We start from the raw sequence: 18,080 nt of genomic DNA, 5'->3' as shown, positions 1-18,080 counted from the left end.
GATCAGGCACACATACATGTACGTCCTCTGACACACACTCTTGTGCAACCGAGGCTTTTTATACCAGCCAACTGCCGCTGGGCTGCCTGCAAGCTGCTACTTCCCTAGCGCTCATGCTAAGCCACATGGAGCCCCGGCTTGGCTCCCAGCGAGCATTCCAGCATTCTGTAACACTGCGGTGAGGCAATATTTACCTTCAAGGGAAAGTGCACTTGGCGCGCAGCCGAAACTCTTGAAGGGGCGTAAAGGCGCTGGCTACTGTGCACTACCTCTAACCCGCCCCACCCCCTCGTGCCTCGTGCTGACCCAGCCAACCACCCGCAGCCTCCTGCCCCGCCTGACTCCGCTACCTGGATCAGGGCCAAACCAGAGCCTGAGCGGAGGAGCGCAGAGAGAGAGAGAGGCAGAGAGAGAGAGAGAGAGAGACACACACACACAGAGAACGAGAGCGCACACAGCCAGAGAGTTAGTGAGCGTGAACACTTTGCGCGCCCCAGACTGGCCCACTGCAGGACTCACTTAGTTGGATTTTTAGCCACAAAAGCCGACGGGCGGTAACCCTCCACAGAGATTTGAAGTGTCTCACAAAGATACGGCTTGAGACGTTTGTGCCACGGCCAAGATGAAGCTGTGGCTCACAGTGGGGGGGCTGACTGAGCAAGAGCAATCAAACAAAACACACGGCGGAGGAGTGGAAAATTGTGAAAGGCATTTCCTCTCCTGGTGACGCTAAACGGCAGAGAGACATCTGTGTTGTGATTACACAGCTCTCTCTGTTGCCCCGCTGCATTTAAGCACAGATAAGCACAACTTTGATGGCAGATTAAGAGCAGCAGAGGGAAATCTTCACAGATAATAATCCACAACTTTTTCAGATGGAGCAGTGCTGCTTTTTCATAAACATGTCAGGCAGACATCTTTGAAAGGACACATGGGTTTTGGGAGGAGGTGTGTTTTCTGAAGACATAACTAGGAACAGACCAAAACAAGGAATTGATGTAATAAGGAGGAAACGGGCTTGGCGGGGAAGCTAACCTGTTTGAAGTGATCGTCGTAGCTCCAGTCGGCCTGTCCGTTGGGGGAGGTGGCGGAGTGGGCCCCGCGGGGGACAGGCCCTCGTCGGGTTCCTGCTTCACTCTGACGGGGGGCGACGCCCGGCCGCTGGGGGGCCGAGGCAGAGTAACCGGCGAAAGGCCGGGAGGCGAACGGCCGGGAGGCAAACGGCCGCTCGGCGCTCTGCAGAGCCAGGGTCTGCTTTCGGAGGAACTCCAGCCCGCTGGCCCCGCTCTCCTCCTCCTCCTCGCTGCCCTCGTCGCCCTCCATCATCTCCTCGTCGGCGTCGTCGTCCTCGTCGTCCCCGGAGTCGCGGCCCCGGTCCTCCTCGTCCTCTCGCTCCGAGTCCACGCTGCTCTGGTTGGACACCCGGGGGGGAGGGGAGAGGGGGAGGGACCCCCCCGCCACCGCCAGGGGCCCCCCCGCCGCCGCTGGCCAGGCCCAGGCCCAGGCCCTTGCCCAGGCCCATGCCCATGAAGTTGGCCCCGGAGGCCCGGGCGGCGGCCAGGATGGCCTGCTGGGCGGCCACCTGCTGGGCGTACATGATGTGGGCCTCCCTCAGCCTCCGCTCCTTACGCTCCATCTCCAGACGTGCCTGCTGCTGCCTCTGGAGCTGCTCCATCACCGCCTCCAGCTTCATGCCCCCCGTGGAGCCACCCTGAGGGAAGGCGCTGCCCATGCCGGTGTCCTGAGACATGCTGGGCTGTGGGAGGAGGAGGACAGGGAAGCATGGATGACCAACCATCAACGAAATCTAATTTAGCCATTCGATGGCCGGTTATACAGAAATGACATCAGCCAAATCAAGCTAGAAGGGAAACAAAACTGTGGCAAACTTGAACACAGCATTGGCCACCACTGTTTTCATCGAGTTCATGTAGTAGCAAAGTTATAACTCCTTTACTCATTCACTCAAGTCAATGTTTGAACCAGGCGACCTTTAGTTCAGCCCCACTGAGGCAAAAGTTAGAAAATCAGCATCATCACAGCCATAATCTGAAACTAGATTTGCTGATATAAACAGTTGAAATAGTGTATATACTATGGTGGCTTAAGCTATAAACATTTGCATCTAAGTAAGACTGCGAGTCTAAACACACGACGTGGCCATGTGTCAAAGCAGAACAGTGTAGCAGCATTAGGCAGGAACACTCACTGACAGTGTAAGCAAGCTAGGCTCAACAGCCTGAGCAAGTAGACAAGTCAAACCGGACACACACAAAAGTAGCTCGAATACACATTTGATAAGGATACTACAAAAATATATCACAACATAACCTAACCCGTGCAGCCACTACACATCCAGAGGAATGGGAATATTACAGTTTTTCCCCCCGTTACGCAATGCTGGTGCAAGTTTGAACGTTGTTATCAACGCAAACTATGCATACGCGAAAAGCCTAATTTTAATCTCCAAATATAGCATCCAGTAGAAACCAGTAGGGTAAAAACCTCCAGTCATTATAAGGCAAACAACCACCAGTAGAAAATCAAATAGACTATCAGAAAAACATTCAAATAAAATAAAATGCACTATGCAGTGCCCATCTAGACTAACCTCAGTAGAAGTATGTAGCCCTAGTTAAGTTACAGAACTATACCACAACACCACAGTAGGCCTAACTATAAAACGGTATAATATCCTATCGGAATAGACACAAAATACCATCAAGCGCCATAGGTCACTTTAAACTCACTATTAAGTGCTAGACACACTGTAATTTAACCCAGTGTATTTTACACTGGGTTAAATTACAGCACTGAGGTGCGTAAAATGGTGCGTAAACTCTTATCACACATAGCAAAAGGTGGATAAAGTGAGTTGAAGGTGCTGGAATAAAGCCCTGGGTGACAGCAGCGATACATCAGGACGCAAAGCGGAGTCACAGCTCACCATTTGCGCCTTGCTGCTGCCGGAGTTGTCACCATCCCTACTTCCTTGTGTTTGTCCTCCTTCTTCCCTCGTTCTGGCACTCTTTCAAACACTTGTAAACACCGACAGCGCAGGCACTCTCTCTCTCACACACACACATACACACACGCACATACACACACACGCGCACCCGGGAGCGAAACACACGCAGGAACTCACACACACACACCCGGGGGGGAGAAATACTCTGCATGCACCGGAGATTTCACCACTAGATCCAGCAGCCAGCAGCACGAAGGCGCTCAATGCTCTCTTCTGCGCGACCCGACCTGTCCAAAATGTCCTGCGATCGCTTCCTTTCCCTTTCCCCCCAGTGTGTCCTTCTTTAATCACAAGAAGGACCGACAGGAAAATGGTCCGATCTCATATCTCGCAGCGCGCTGAGGTAACTCGCTGAGGTAACTCCCTTCACTCGGTTCGCTCTCCCCTCTTCCTCCCCTTCAATTGCCACCCCCGCCTGGCGCACAGCAGCATAGGGCCCGCCCAGCGACAGCAACAAGTCTCACACAGCCTTTTGACTTGTTTTATTATCTTTTTGTATCCGTGTTGTTGTTGTTGTGTGTTGTTGTAGAAGCTTAGCTATGCGTCACTTCATTCCAACTTTGTTTTACGTTTGAGTGTTTTTGTTTATTTATGATTTTCAATCTAATGTAAAGAGAGAGAGTAGATACAGCAATCACAGTAGTTAGGGGGAAAACATTAATCAATTTCACATAGTTGGAAGGATAGCCTTTTATCTGTAAACATGCAGGCCTACTTTATGAATGACAAAGATAAGATATAGCCTACTAAAATAAACTTAAAAAACAAAATGCCATAGTTTGGGATTTCATGTTGGCTGTCTCAATTCAATGAATGAGACATGACAGCCCCAGATGCTCTTGATAACAAGCTCTCAATGCAATACAAATGCATTGAAAATGATAGCAGGCCAGCTCGCATTGTATTATAATTTCGATGCTAGACAGCGTGATAATCACGACACTATGTAAATCAGATAGGACAAACCCCTCATGTCAGATCGCATAATAAAGTGCTCAATGTGTTGCATTGACAGTGCAGCATGGCTACACTTCGCCCCCTGGTGGAAATAAAAAACTATCGCCGTGGTCAGTGTCTTGGCAAACAGATGCATGCATTTACATCCCATGACAGCCCCCATTCAACATTGGCATACAACCAGGACAGGTTTCGTAATAATCATAATCAGTCGAAGGATTAGATACTTTTATTCAATAATGTAAAACAATAGACAATATAATAAAATAAAAAAGGTTCCCATCTGAAAAAACAATTCAAGTTATTGCGTGTAGCACTCAGTAACACTTGGTATAGTTTCACAATGTTAGTTAATAAGCAGATTGTCCCCAGAGTTGCAACTATGCAACTTGCATAGTACAGGCGAGTCAAGTGTACCTGCTACTGACAAGTGGTGTTGAGTGCAATATTGATGTACATACATAAACAACATAGCACAGGGCTGGGGTCAATACACTTTAAATCCAATCAACTCATTTACATTGAAAGCATGTTAGCTGTTTATCCAGAGTAGAATACGCCTCAGTTCAACCACTAGTAAGGAGTTCCAGAATCTAAAAGGGAGCATGTGGGCAATGTTTGTTTCTCTGTTTGTCCCACTACACACACACACACACACAGAGGCATTGTGACATCACTGATGATGTCATCAGTGGTCATAAATCACTGATGTCTTCAGTGATGTCATAAGATGCAAAGTTGTGACATCATCAGTGATGTCATAAGAGCAGTGAGCCCGCACAGCGGTCGAGCTGCAGGGCGGGCTCGGCCGTGGCATTGTGACATCATCAGTGATGTCATAAGAGCAATTGTGCTGTCATCAGTGATGCAAAGTTATGACATCAGTCATCATCAGTGATGTCAAGAGCATGTGAGCCCGCGCAGCAGCCGAGACGCGTATGCGAGCTGCAGGGCCAGCTCAACGAGCTGCAGGGCGGGCGAGCCTAGGAATGGAGCGCGCGAGACGCCTAGTACATTTAAGAGAAATCAAACTGCACATACAAACCCACACTTTTTTTCCTTTAAAAAAAAAGAAAAATGGCAGAGCATTAATTCTCATGCATTTTGCAATGTTTTGTGGCAACGGTTTTTCAAAAATTTAATTTTCAACGAGATCCACTTCCTGGATTTATTGACAGTGAATTGACCCCAACGCTGTGAAGACCCAAATCAGGGTTCATACACATTTTCTATTACAAAAACTCACTCTTTTCAGACCTTAACTTTGGGAAGATTTGGGTTTTGGGGGTGTTGAGATGGGCAAGATGACTGTCAGCTACTGTAGGCCACACTGCTCTATAGACGCTTTTAACTTGACAACATAAACATTCTAAATTGCTCCTAGCTTTACTTCCTGTTGCAGTGTTTGCTAATACAATAGCAGACAGGAAATAAGATAGGTTTCAAACGGTTCCCATAGCAACACAACTCCATGAAAACCGTCTATAGCTGAGCGTTGCTCCTCACAACAACCGATATCACAATAGTGAAACGACGATGGGGTGTGTGCAGCTACTGTACATAACATGTGCAGTCATACATAAAGTATATTCGGACTGAAACTGATGTTTCTGCACTTCTTGTGCAATTTCCAAAGTGTTCAACATCTCTGGCATTTTATTTATACTTTTCCAGATGTGTGCAAGAACCCCAACCTCTCATTCATCCACAAATCTGCTGTGAGACAGCTGCTCGCCAACACAAAGCAAATCACTTTGTAGTTGCTCTCTCTCTCTCTCTCTCACACACACACTCACACACAGTCACTTGCTCTGATATTGAACAAAGACGATATTCTTCAATGCACGGTTTCAAAATCAACAGCGTTAAACAGTGAGATTTAGGGAGTGCAGACAAAATGAGTGATGATAACACACACAGTCTCACTCGCACACGCACACACACACACACACACACACTTGCAGAGTGAAACAGGATGAATCATTTTCAGCACATCTGTGTGTTAGAACACATTAGCGTTAACATGTGTTATTAACACATTATCAAACAGCGACAAAACAAATATTAACACATGATGTAAAGAACTGTTACCCCAATCCAGAAACACCCATGTGTTGAAAATAATCACACACAAAAAAAGAGAAGAGTGACTCTGTATACTTTCCTTAGGGTGAGATATCAAGTGTAATATTGCAAAATACTACATAATCCATTTTGGAGAGAAATAAATATTTACCAGAAACGGAGTAATTTTGCTTTTGTGGTGGATATTGCATTCTGGAATTAACCTCATTTCTACAATACAGATATCTACTCTGTAACTCTCGGCAATCAAAGTATTTTAAAGTTACATACGAGCCTTTACAATATGCCATAGTGTGGTTTCATCTCTTGCCATGTATCTTACAGTATGTAGGCAGTGGATGAGTGTGTTCTTCCTGTGTGGGTAGTGATAACCTGAATGACATCTTGAAAAAAAAAAAAAAGCAGTGTTCCACCCATAGAGGGCACTTATGCCAGTTATGCTGCTGAAAAATGATACAAATGGTAAAATGGCAACAGTTTGGTCTCAAATGTGGAGATTTTGAACAGCATTCTTCACACACCACCCCCAAAGTCATATTGGTTAAAAGCTGAAAGAAAGTGTATTTGGGGGTTAGTCACACTTTAATGACATCTTGAGTCGTAACATAATGAACTGTCTCCCCAGACACATTTCAGGCTGCTGAAAGTGCCAGTGTGTGAGCATGCTGCTGCGTTTAACCTCAACTCTTCTTCTGTGGACACGGCAACACCCAGCTGGCTGACATGAGTACTGAAATCCACGCGACACGTAACAGCAAAGTAAACATTGTAATATCACACAGGAAGTTATGTTGCAGGGAACTTCCTGAACAAACCAGTAACTTATTCAACTGACCCATAAACACGTGAAGTGGTTTCATTCCAAAACGCTACAGCATCTAATTCTGGGAGGAGGGGGGAGAAAAGAAAAAAGGTGACATCCTCTAAAACGTCTAATACTCTCTTGTGAGGTTGACCTTCACCAGTAGGGGTCACACTTTTCTTCTAAATGGTTCGGCATGTCATTTTGGAATGAAAGGCTTCAAATGAAGTTTTGAAGATAGGTACTGCAGTACTGCAGAGAAATGATGCAACACTAGCCAGGGAATGTTAATGCTCAAGTGCAGTGTGTCACATGACTTCTTTGAACAAAAAGACTTCAGAAAAAAGTCTTTAAAAAAAGAAACGGGGAAGAAAAATTCACCAAAGAGCTGGAACACTAAAGCACAATTTGTATGCGTATGCTGCATATCCATATATATGCAATATATATGCTGCATATCCATATATATGCATATATATATGCTGCATATCCCATGTTGACCAGAGAGGATAAGACAGTCAACTGATCTCCATTGGGTCAATGAGTCCATCGCCCCAACAGATCCATCACTCTGCCACGCTCTTCAGGGCCGAGGCAGGGGTTAGCGTTTCTTGTAGTTCTATCAAAAAAAAAAGAAAAAAAAAGTCAAGCTTTGGGGTCACAGTGGATAAGGCGTTGGGCTGACGTGCATCCGTGCGCTGACGTGTGTGGAGCAGTCTGGCTGCACGCAGCCCTGCAGAAACGGGGGGCTTCTACTTGGCTTTTGGAGCTGGAGGCGCTCAGGCAGCGCAGCAGTGAGGCTTGCGTAACAAGGGGGGCTTGGGGTCACCGGCGGTGGCTGAGGTCAGGGTGACGAGGGGGGGGGGGGGGGGGCAGAGCCTGTGGGGCAGAGCAGCATACAGGGGATCACTGCACGGAGCAGCATACAGGGGATCACTGCACGGAGCAGCATACAGGGGATCACTGCACGGAGCAGCACGCGCCCTCGGAGCAGCAGCACACAGGGGATCACTGCACGGAGCAGCACACGCCCTCGGAGCAGCAGCACACAGGGGATCACTGCACGGAGCAGCACACGCCCTCGGAGCAGCAGCACACAGGGGATCACTGCACGGAGCAGCACACGCCCTCGGAGGAGCAGCAGCACACCGAGGAGCCCATGGCTTTGGGCGGGATCAGGTCCAGGTCCTCGTCGTCAGGGATCTCGTCCAGACGGTAGCCGTCCTGCAGCAGCTGCCTGCTTAAGTCAGGATGGACCTGGGAGGAAATAGAGAGAGCTCACTGATCATGTTTAGAGAGCAGCAGGTTTTCAAAGCCAACGTCAGGGGAGGCACCAACGTCAGGGGAGGCACCAACGTCAGGGGAGGCACCAACGTCAGGGGAGGCACCAACGTCAGGGGAGGCACCAACATCAGGGGAGGCACCAACGTCAGGGGAGGCACCAACGTCAGGGGAGGCATCAGCGTCAGGGGAGGCACCAACGTCAGGGGAGGCACCAACGCCAGGGGAGGTGTGGGGAGGTGCGGAGAAATCAAGAGAGAAGAAAATGCGCAGCCAACTTAAGTTGACCATGCAGGCTGCACAATGGCTGTGCAGCTTCCTCCATGCGAATCAGCTGGAGGCGGAGCGCCCCCCGCAGTCTGGCTGCAACAATGTCACCAATACAAAGTGCTATACACTGATCAACTGCTTCCATCTATACATATATACACTGATCAACTGCTTCCATCTATACATATATACACTGGTGTTTCTGTTTAGTGCATGAAGTGATTCAGACTCGGGGTAAGAAGTGTGCAGGCTGCATGTGGCCTGTTAGGTCTCCATCACTGGTGTCAAACAATGCTTAAGAGTCATTGAAAACAATGACTTTTACATAGGACTGTACGATGAATCATGTTCAGTGGCAGATCACAGTTCCATTGATAACGTAATAATTGAATAATGTTGGTTTTTAGGCAATATTGAAACATTACATGTTGCCTAGACTTCCCCCCTGTAGCTGAACATAGTCAAAATAGTACAAAATGACTGCTCTTCTAATCCTGGAGCATAATCACTACATCTCCCAGTGTAATCAGGATTGTGATTTGGTAACTGTGATTTTGGTAACTGTGATTATTGTATGGATGCCCAATGTGATTTTGCTCAGTGTTGTCTTCAAAGATATGGAGGTGGTCAGGCTTACTCCAATCTGGGAACCCAGAATCTGTCAGTCTGATAACCAGTGTTGGGGGTAACTCATTACAAAAGTAACATATTACATGTAATATATTACTTTTAGCAGTAACTCAGTAACATAACTTATTACCGTACTTATAGGATTTCAGTAATATTATACCAGTTACTTTGTCAAGCAACTCAAGTTACAAATTGAGTTATTTTTTTTTAAATCAAAGCACATATTTAAATAATTTCCTAATCAAACTGTGTGTTTTTATGTGGTTTTTATGCAAATAACCACTATAGATGACAAAACAACGGAAAAGGAGAATATTTAGAATTTTGGATTGTTTACACTGACTTTAAGACGGTTGAAATTATTTTTTGGGATGGTTCCGGGGCGGCGATGTCATTCTGCTACTGCTGTTATTACAGTGAAAGTAATGCAAAAGTAGTGTAATAAGTAACAAGTTACTCTACACAGACAGTGATATTGTAAAGTAACTTATTACTTTCAAATGAAAGTAACTAGTAATATGTAGTACATTACATTTTGAAAGTAACTTGCCCAACACTGCTGATAACTAATACGATTCTGGGACAGACAGTCGTTATTTCGGGGTTTTCGGTGTTCGCAAGACTTCTGCTTCCATCATTGTTTGCAGCCCGGCGACGTCTCATAATTATGCAGCTAATTGATATATGATTATTATTGGCTGAAATGCCGTCTGGACCAAAACACCTACAATCAATCAGTTCCAAACACCGTTCGTTCTCGCGACAATCCGACTGTAAACAATGAGCGGGGTGCGCAGAAGTGGAAGTCTTGGCGTGGACATATCCGCTCAACACCGGGAACCCCAAAATATCGTCCGTCTGTCCCAGAACTGTATCAGTGGTCAGACTGATGGACTCCTGGTGGTCAGATTGGGCTCGCTGTGATCTGGATTCTGTGTCATCTGGCTGAAGCAATGGAAAGAGATGGAGAGAGTGAGGACAACTACTGCAGACACAACAGCCACATGGGATGATGCACAACAGGTCTTTTCAGGGCAAGTGTGGACATAAATGTTTTTTAAATTGTTTTGGAATTGGACAGGTCGTAGACCTATGATTTGTAATTTTGACCTGCATTGGGAGGTGTAGCCTACTTTTGTGCATCGGTGTGGATGAATGTGTGTTGACTGTTTTGTGGATGTGTGTTCATTTTGTGGATGTCTAGCCAGGTTCTTTGTCATAATTGCATTGTCTCATGTGTTTCATGTGTTTGTCATGTGTATTGTTGCGTTTTATCTTTTGAGACATGTCTGCGGTGGAACCAAAGACGAATTTCCACTTGTGGACAATAAAGTTTTCGTAATCGTAATCGTAAGAGATGTGGTTTCATTAAATCCCATCTTTGGAAACCAAACCACATCTCAAAATGACAAGTGGTCACAGCCCTAGTTTTACGAGGTGGTTATTAGGGCTGGGTTAAAAAAATCGATATATCGATATTGAATCGATATTCATGTGAAGGAACAAGTATCGATACATAAATCCCAGTATCGATCTTTTAAAATGCATTATTTTTTTTATTTTTTAATAAACATAGGCTATAATATTATAGGTTGTGGGTGGTAGTTAAAACATAGTTTCATGTTTGAATAAAAAAGAATTACATGATGTAACTGCTTGCTTTATGGTAAATTCTTAATGTAAATATTAATATTTTTTAATAATGCACCAGGTTAGAGGGTTCCTTGTACAATTTACAGCATTAGTTCTTTGAGAATCTCTTCCATTATCAAAGCAAAACTGGTATTGTAACTAAAATATCGATATCGAATCGTATCGGAAATCGTATCGACTTGGGACCTTGTGTATCGGAATCGTATCATATCGGGAAGTCAGTGGCGATACCCAGCCCTAGTGGTTATTATAATTCTGAGAGCATCAGAAGAATGTCACAACTCACCTCAGCTGAAGAGTATCCTGAGGAGTACTGCTCAAAGTCGATCTCTTCGTCACTGTACGGTCAAAATGAAAAGCTGGGGTCACAATAGGACAACTTTATTATGAATCAGCTGGAAATATGGTTTTACAGAAACGAGGTCATTATTGCCATTCTGACTTTGGGATTACAAAATAGAATACTGGCTCAGGGAAAGCTTGTACTCAGTTCAAAACAACTGGACAGGAATGGGAAGTGAGCAGCCACTGGCTCTTGTATAAGCAGTGTCACCTCACCTGTATAAGCAGTGTCACCTCACCTGTCTGAGTCCAGTGCTACCAGAGAATCCTCACCATGCTGACTCAACGCGGCGTAGCCCTTGTTATACTTCACCGCTCTAAAAGAAGAACCAGAAAATCTGGAAATCACCTCGACCAAAAATATCCTCATTCCATCACGTGCACATCACACACACACAAACACAATATCCTCATTCCATCACGTGCACATCACACACACACAAACACAGCTTTCACTCTCTCTCTCCCCGCCTCTCTCTCTCTCTCTCTCTGTCTCTTTCCTTCCTCTCTCGCCCTCCTCTCCTTACCTCTTGGCTCCTCCTTGTCTGGGCTGTTGCATCACCGGAGCGCCTGATGTGAGGCCTTTCTTCTTCAGGGCTTTTCTTGCCATCTCCCTGTGCTTCTCTACAAACAATCACAATCACAATTCATCACAATCACAATTAAAAACTGGTCGGGGAACCCCATATCTGAGGCTGTTTTGGGGGAAGGGGGACTGACTGTACGCACAGATGTTCTGGTAGTGTGAGGGGTTTACCCTGATCAACTCGCAGATTGATCTGAGCTGCCCTGATATCAAACATATTTGATATTTATGACTAAAATTCTGCATGGGTCCTGAAGTATGTGAGGACCACAGATAGATTCATACATTGTCAATATGAGCCGATGAGAGCTGAGTTTATACAGTGAGGCGAGGCAGAAGAGTTCTACATTATGATGTTCTTTCTGATGAAGCCTACTCACCTGCAACTCTTATGAGATATTATGGACGACCCATGACTGTCTCTCTCCAGCCACCACCTTTTCCAAATTCTCTTTTTGTGTTGCTTTTTTCCTCCACTGCAGATGAACGGCATCAGATTCAGATTGACTTTAACAGCCACGAGTGATGCGCGGGTCACCCAGAACCTGCCGGGTCACCCAGAACCTGCCGGGTCACCCAGAACCTGCCGGGTCACCCAGAACCCGCCGGGTCCTGCAGGCTGGCCTGGGTTGGCAAATGATGAAAATATGGCGGGTGCGGGCGGGGCAGGCTCAGTAGGATAGTGTCAGTGGGGGGACCACTGACCACCGTCTGTATTCATGGGGGCTTTCGGGCCACGGTGAAGAGGCACATAGTAAGTCAGTAAGTTATTTTCAGTTATATCCTTGTCCTTGGCCAATTGTCTAGTGTGAAAATATTTACTACTGAGAGAGAAAACAATCTGTGAGATCCATCGATATGTGTGTGATGCAGTGTGTTTTCAATGCGATTTTTTATCCCATTTTTATTCCCCGTTAGTGCTAATTTTAATTTATTTATCCTGGTTGCTGCTCCACCCTCTGCTGATCTGGGGAGAGCCGAAACTGGCTCCATGCTTCCTCCGAGACATGGGCAGTTAGCCAGCCGCTTCTTTTCACCTGACAGGGAAAGCTTCACTGGTAGGACATAGCACGTGGGAGGATCACGCTATTCCAACCAGTTCCCCTCCCTCCGAACAGGTGCCCCTAACGACCAGAGGAGGAACCACATTAGCAACCAGGATATTGCATGTTTTGGTGAAGGGGGTTCCTATATGAAGGAAACCCCAAGGGGGCACGGGGAGAACATGCAAACTCCACACAGAAAGGCCCTTTTGATGACCCCACCCGGGCGGTGGGCACTCGAGGACATGCGGACGTGCACGCACTCCTTCAGCGCTCACAGCGTCCCAGGGGAGAATTGAACCCAGGACCTTCTAGCTGTGAGGCGACAGCTCTACCACTGAGCCAGAGCCACCATGCCTCTCTTCAATGAGGTTTTTAAGTGTTCAATTGTGTCCTCTCCCCAGCCTTATGTGACATAAAAGAGCTAATCCACACTCACAGAACTTTGCACGCTCTCTATAGGGGAATCCTCCCTGTGTACATCTGCATTTCTCATGTAGGAATACGCTGATACACTTAAGCGCAAATTATGCTCACGCGAAATCGCCAGGGGGTCGCTGCAGCTCGGCGTCCCATCGGCGCAGCTCGGCGGAGGGGGCGTGCAGCTCCTCGAAAATGTGACTGCGCAGTAGGGGTGTCAAAAATAATCGATTATAAGATGCATCGCGATGCGGACCTGCACGATTCTGCATCGATTCACAAATGTCAAAAATCGATTATTAATTTTTTTTTTTTATATATACGGTACCAGTAATCAAATAAAATATAATGGAAGTACATGCAGTTGTTTATTTTAATTATGGATCATAATACAATGCAATTCTAAATGCACTTTTATTTTAAAAGTAGCCACACAGTGAGAAAAAAGAAAGTGAGGAAAAAAAATCATGTATTCGGGGAAAAAAGTGATGCATCGATTTAAGATGCATCGAGATGCATCGAGATGCATCGATAATCGTTATCGAATCGAATCGTAGCCCTCTGAATCGTAATCGAATCGAATCGTGAGGCCAGTGAAGATTCACAGCCCTACTCCGCGGCGTCAACTCCTTGTTGTGAGGAATGAGGAAATGCCATTTCCTCATTTAACAGTGCTTGTCCCTCATCTAGCAAAGCCTTCTGCAGGCTCACCGGAATGAGTTTTGAAATGGAGGGACAATAAAATGTCCCCCCACCGACATGATTGCAAGTTCTTGGTAAACGACACGATAACGTTTTGAACGTGTACCGCAGCCAACGCACCGAGTTAACGTTCGAGTATGCAGTCTCGCTGTCGCCGCTGGTCGGCGGCAAGGCTCCAAGTCGAGGGTGCGCAGAACCCTGTCAGCGCCTTAAGTTTGGGATTTCAAATACCAAATGGATATTGGTATAAGAATCACATGGTCGCAAAGTCCAATAAAGGTGTAGAAATGTATCTTGGTTACATTGCAGCAGAGACACTGACATGTACATCTATCTACACACAGTACATTTTCTGGTACACATGGTACGAAGGCAACAGGACCTTGTATGGTGCAAACAGTGCAAGATACAGCACACTATGAACAGCATCACTTTCCATGCATGCAGCCTGTATCAAACTAGAGGAAAGTCATATAGCTTCAGCTCTGTTTTCCAGCAGCTGGATATTCAACATTCTTCAGCTGTACAATTCTGAGAAGTGTGGAACAGCATGTGCCACAGCTGAGCCGCTGAAAATAACAATTATTAAGGAATGATGAAAGGCAAGGGTTAGTATGTCCGGACAGACATACTGTACTGTAGTAACTGCCTGTTTGTGTCTCTGGTCATGATGATGAGTCAAGGGATGGCTGCTTACGTAGTTTGAGGTGGATGGCAGGAGCTCTTGACATGATGTAAGGTCCTCTCTTCTCCGCAGGTCTGATGCTTCCATCTGCGCTCTTGGGTCGTGTGCTGCTGCTACTGGGCCCCTTTTGCACAATAAAGAGTCAAATGAAGAATATTAGCAAATGTTACCAAAGTTACGTTTCTTCATACGGTTTAAGTTGATTATGATCAGTGATCACCATTAGCTACGGGACCGCAGCAGCTATTCTTCCTGTGGTCAACAAGCCTAGATGTTAGGAGTATGAACCCTAACGTAACATACATGTCTTTGATGGTGGGAGGAAACGGGAGCACCCGGAAGAAATCCTTCTTCCTCTGAGGCAGCAGCGGTTACCACTGAGCCAACCTAGTTTTGAAGTAGTTTGTGGTAGTGGTATTATTGAAGTGCTAGTTTGAAGAGGAGAGGACACAAGAGTGCTTTTATTGGGTTTCTTAAAGTTCCTTTATGCCATGGTAAGTAAGAGCATATTAAAACCAACACAAATATGTTCAGGGCACATTCTTCATGTAGTTTATTGTGCCACTCTGTGATGAAACCCACTGCACAGCTGAAAAGCACTGTGAATTTATGTTATTTTGAACTGGTAATGCAATAAATTGCATTGCCTTGGAACTGCTCTTCATAAGAACCATAATTTGTCAAGTGGCCACAGATCTTGAATGTGTTAATATAATGGAACCAATATCAGATATCATAACAACAAGGTCAAGTCTCAATTCCTTTCTTCTGAGTATGAAAGCTTGTTCCTGACAAACGTTCTTTGTGTATGACCCACATACAGAGCTGTCACAACAACTGGCTAGGTTAGTTAGCTTAGCTAGCCAACTCTCTCACGTTAACTTAGCGTTAGCCCGGCTAGCTTTAGCTGAAAATATGTTAACTTAGCGTTAGCCGGCTAGCTTTAGCTGACATTACCGTCAAAACTTGTGTCTCTGGTAGCGCGTCCAGAAGAAGGCTGTCCCTCTCCTGTTCCTCCAGAATGTCGTTCATCATCTTGGCCTGTCACACGTTGACTTTACACCACAACACACTCATGTTGACTGGTGTCCCCACGACTGAGGATGGGACTGGGAGGCCAGCTATGCTACCAGTGTCAAGCTAGCAAGAATGGGAAAATAGAACTTCCGGCCTTATTTCAAAAATAAAATCAGTATTGCGAACACCCGTTATAGACAGTTTTAACTTGACAACAATAACAACCGTCACAATCCACCTGAATATCCGGTTTACTTCCTGTATACATAGCTGAGCGCAGGCTGATATTCGGCTCATATTAAATGTTAACGTTAGGCCGTGTCTCCGACAGACACATTAACAAGGTAGCCTGTTTCGGTCTTTATGTCTTGTAGTAGTTAGTAGTAGTTGTTGTTGTTGTTGTTGTTGTTGTTGATAGTTGCCATAACAACCACCCCTTTCGGAAAGACGTGCACACGCTGGGTAGGAAGCGTTGTTGTCCCGGAGGCGATATTTTTTTTCGGATGATGGCGAAGGCTATGCGAAGGCATAACCCGCCCCTCTCTGCCTCTGATTGGCCTAGCGTCAAACTTCCATCCAAACACATTCGCTTGGCTATCCTGCATTACATCTCTTATACAGTCTGTGGTCAGGCCGTCAGACTCAGTGGGTCAGACAGACAGACAGCAGTTACGCTTGCTAGCCTGCATGAAAGACGCCAGTGTGTTTGTTTTTAATATAGTCATATCTATGGTTTATAACGCTGCCACTAATCAGAGGCAGAGAGGGCCAGGGGTGGGTTATGCCTTCGCCATCATCCAAAAAAAATATCGCTTCCGGTAAGCTAGCTAGCTAATGTTAGCTGCTGGTTGGTTGGCTAACTAGCGAATGTTAGCCGTTAGCTAACGTTAACACATTAACTAGACAAACACAGACCTGCAGAGCTCCAAAAACAGAGCAATTCGTGATTTTGTTACTGTAGTTTCTGCAGAGTAACGTCCATGTTACGGATCTGACGGATAGTGCAGTAACAGTCAGCAGCTATGATAGCGCAGCCAGGGGGGAGGAAGTCGGGGGGAGGAAGTCCATATATGGTCCATCCGGTCATGGGGCACCGGACATTACGTCATCACAGGATAACGCGATTGGCTGGCTCAGATCTGTTCAAATCTGAGCCAGCCAATCACGTTGTCCTGGGTTGTTTGGGACGTGTATAAAAGGCGACCGCAGATGGGGGTGGGTGGGGGGAACTAGAGGAGAGAGAGGGGGAGAGGAGAGAGGGGAAGAGGAGAGGGGGAACCAGAGGGGAAGAGGAGAGAGGGGGAACCAGAGGGGAGAGAGGGGGAACCAGAGGGGAAGAGGAGAGAGGGGGAACCAGAGGAGAGGAGGGGAGAGGGGGAGAGGCGAGGAGAGGAGAGGGGGAACCAGAGGAGAGGAGAGAGGGGGAGAGGAGAGAGGGGAAGAGGAGAGGGGGAACCAGAGGGGAGAGAGGGGGAGAGGAGAGGGGGAACCAGAGGGGAAGAGGAGAGAGGGGGAACCAGAGGAGAGGAGGGGAGAGGGGGAGAGGCGAGGAGAGGAGAGGGGGAACCAGAGGGAGAGGAGAGGAGAGGGGGAGAGGAGAGGAGAGCAGAGGGGGAGAGGAGAGGGGGGACCAGGGGGAGAGGAGAGGAGAGAGGGGGAGGAGGAGAGGAGAGGAGGGGAGGGGAGAGGAGAGGGGAGAGGAGGGGGACAGGGGGAGAGGAGAGGAGAGGAGGAGGGGAGATGAGGAGAGGAGAGAGGGGGAGAGAGGAGAGGAGGGGGGAGGGGGACAGGGGAGAGGAGAGGAGGAAGGGGGAGGGGGAGAGGAGAGGAGGAGGGGAGAGGGGGAGATGAGGAGAGGGGAGAGGAGAGAGGGGGAGAGAGGAGAGGAGAGGGGAGGAGAGGGGGAGAGGAGAGGAGAGCGCCGCCAGCGGTGGGCGCCCCATGAAGCTTACCCCCTTACCCCCCCCCCCCCCCCATGGGCGGGGTATCTGGGGATATGAGTCAAGCGTGTACGGGGGGGGCATAGTGGCTGGACCCCTCCAGGGGCACTGCCATCTCTCTGGGCGGCCCTGGTAGTGGAAGCGATCATCTTGCTCTATAATGACCAGAATGGGTGTTGTTCAAACTGAACATTTATTTCTTCAACATGCTGCAGCAGAAAGGGAGATAAACAGCCGACACTATTTTCATAGTTAAGCTATGAAGTAGCCTACTTCCCCCCGCAGCATCGTGATATTGAATGAAAGTATAGGCTATAATGGCTCATTTGAGATGACTTCTGGCTCGCCTGGGAAGCAGGCGAGAGCAGCCGAGTGCAGTCAGCCAATTAGAGGCAGAGAGGGGCGGGTCATGCCTTCGCCTAGCCTTCGCCATCATGGGAAAAAAAAGATTGCGTCCCGGAGCTAGCCTGAGAGGCTAATAAAAGCTACATGTTACAGAGTAAGCTGACTATCAGTACGTTATTGCACGCATAGGCCTATCTTTACATTTAAACGTTTACATAGCAAAAATAGAAATAGAAGTAGGCTATGTCAGTGTTTTCCCCTGAATAGCTGAGAAAGTGGACACTGTCAATAGTT

The 18,080-nt window shown here is 47.0% G+C and overlaps 1 protein-coding gene across 1 annotated transcript; it reads right to left on the bottom strand.

Annotated features, from left to right (window-relative positions):
• Positions 1 to 4,211: 4,211 nt before the first annotated feature.
• Positions 4,212 to 15,576, bottom strand: fam219b (family with sequence similarity 219 member B). The gene is made up of 6 exons (XM_083662280.1): positions 15,442 to 15,576; positions 14,497 to 14,608; positions 11,576 to 11,672; positions 11,288 to 11,365; positions 10,993 to 11,044; positions 4,212 to 8,129 (listed from the first exon to the last, which is right to left on the bottom strand). Exons 1-6 carry the CDS (start codon positions 15,517 to 15,519, stop codon positions 7,977 to 7,979), a joined length of 570 nt encoding a protein of 189 aa, XP_083518406.1. The 5' UTR covers positions 15,520 to 15,576; the 3' UTR covers positions 4,212 to 7,976.
• Between the last annotated feature and the right edge of the window lie 2,504 nt (positions 15,577 to 18,080).

This window comes from Poromitra crassiceps, assembly GCF_964638095.1.
Source record: "Poromitra crassiceps genome assembly, chromosome: 28".
Classification (NCBI taxonomy): domain Eukaryota; kingdom Metazoa; phylum Chordata; class Actinopteri; order Beryciformes; family Melamphaidae; genus Poromitra; species Poromitra crassiceps.
This window is presented reverse-complemented; position numbering and strand designations above follow the sequence as displayed.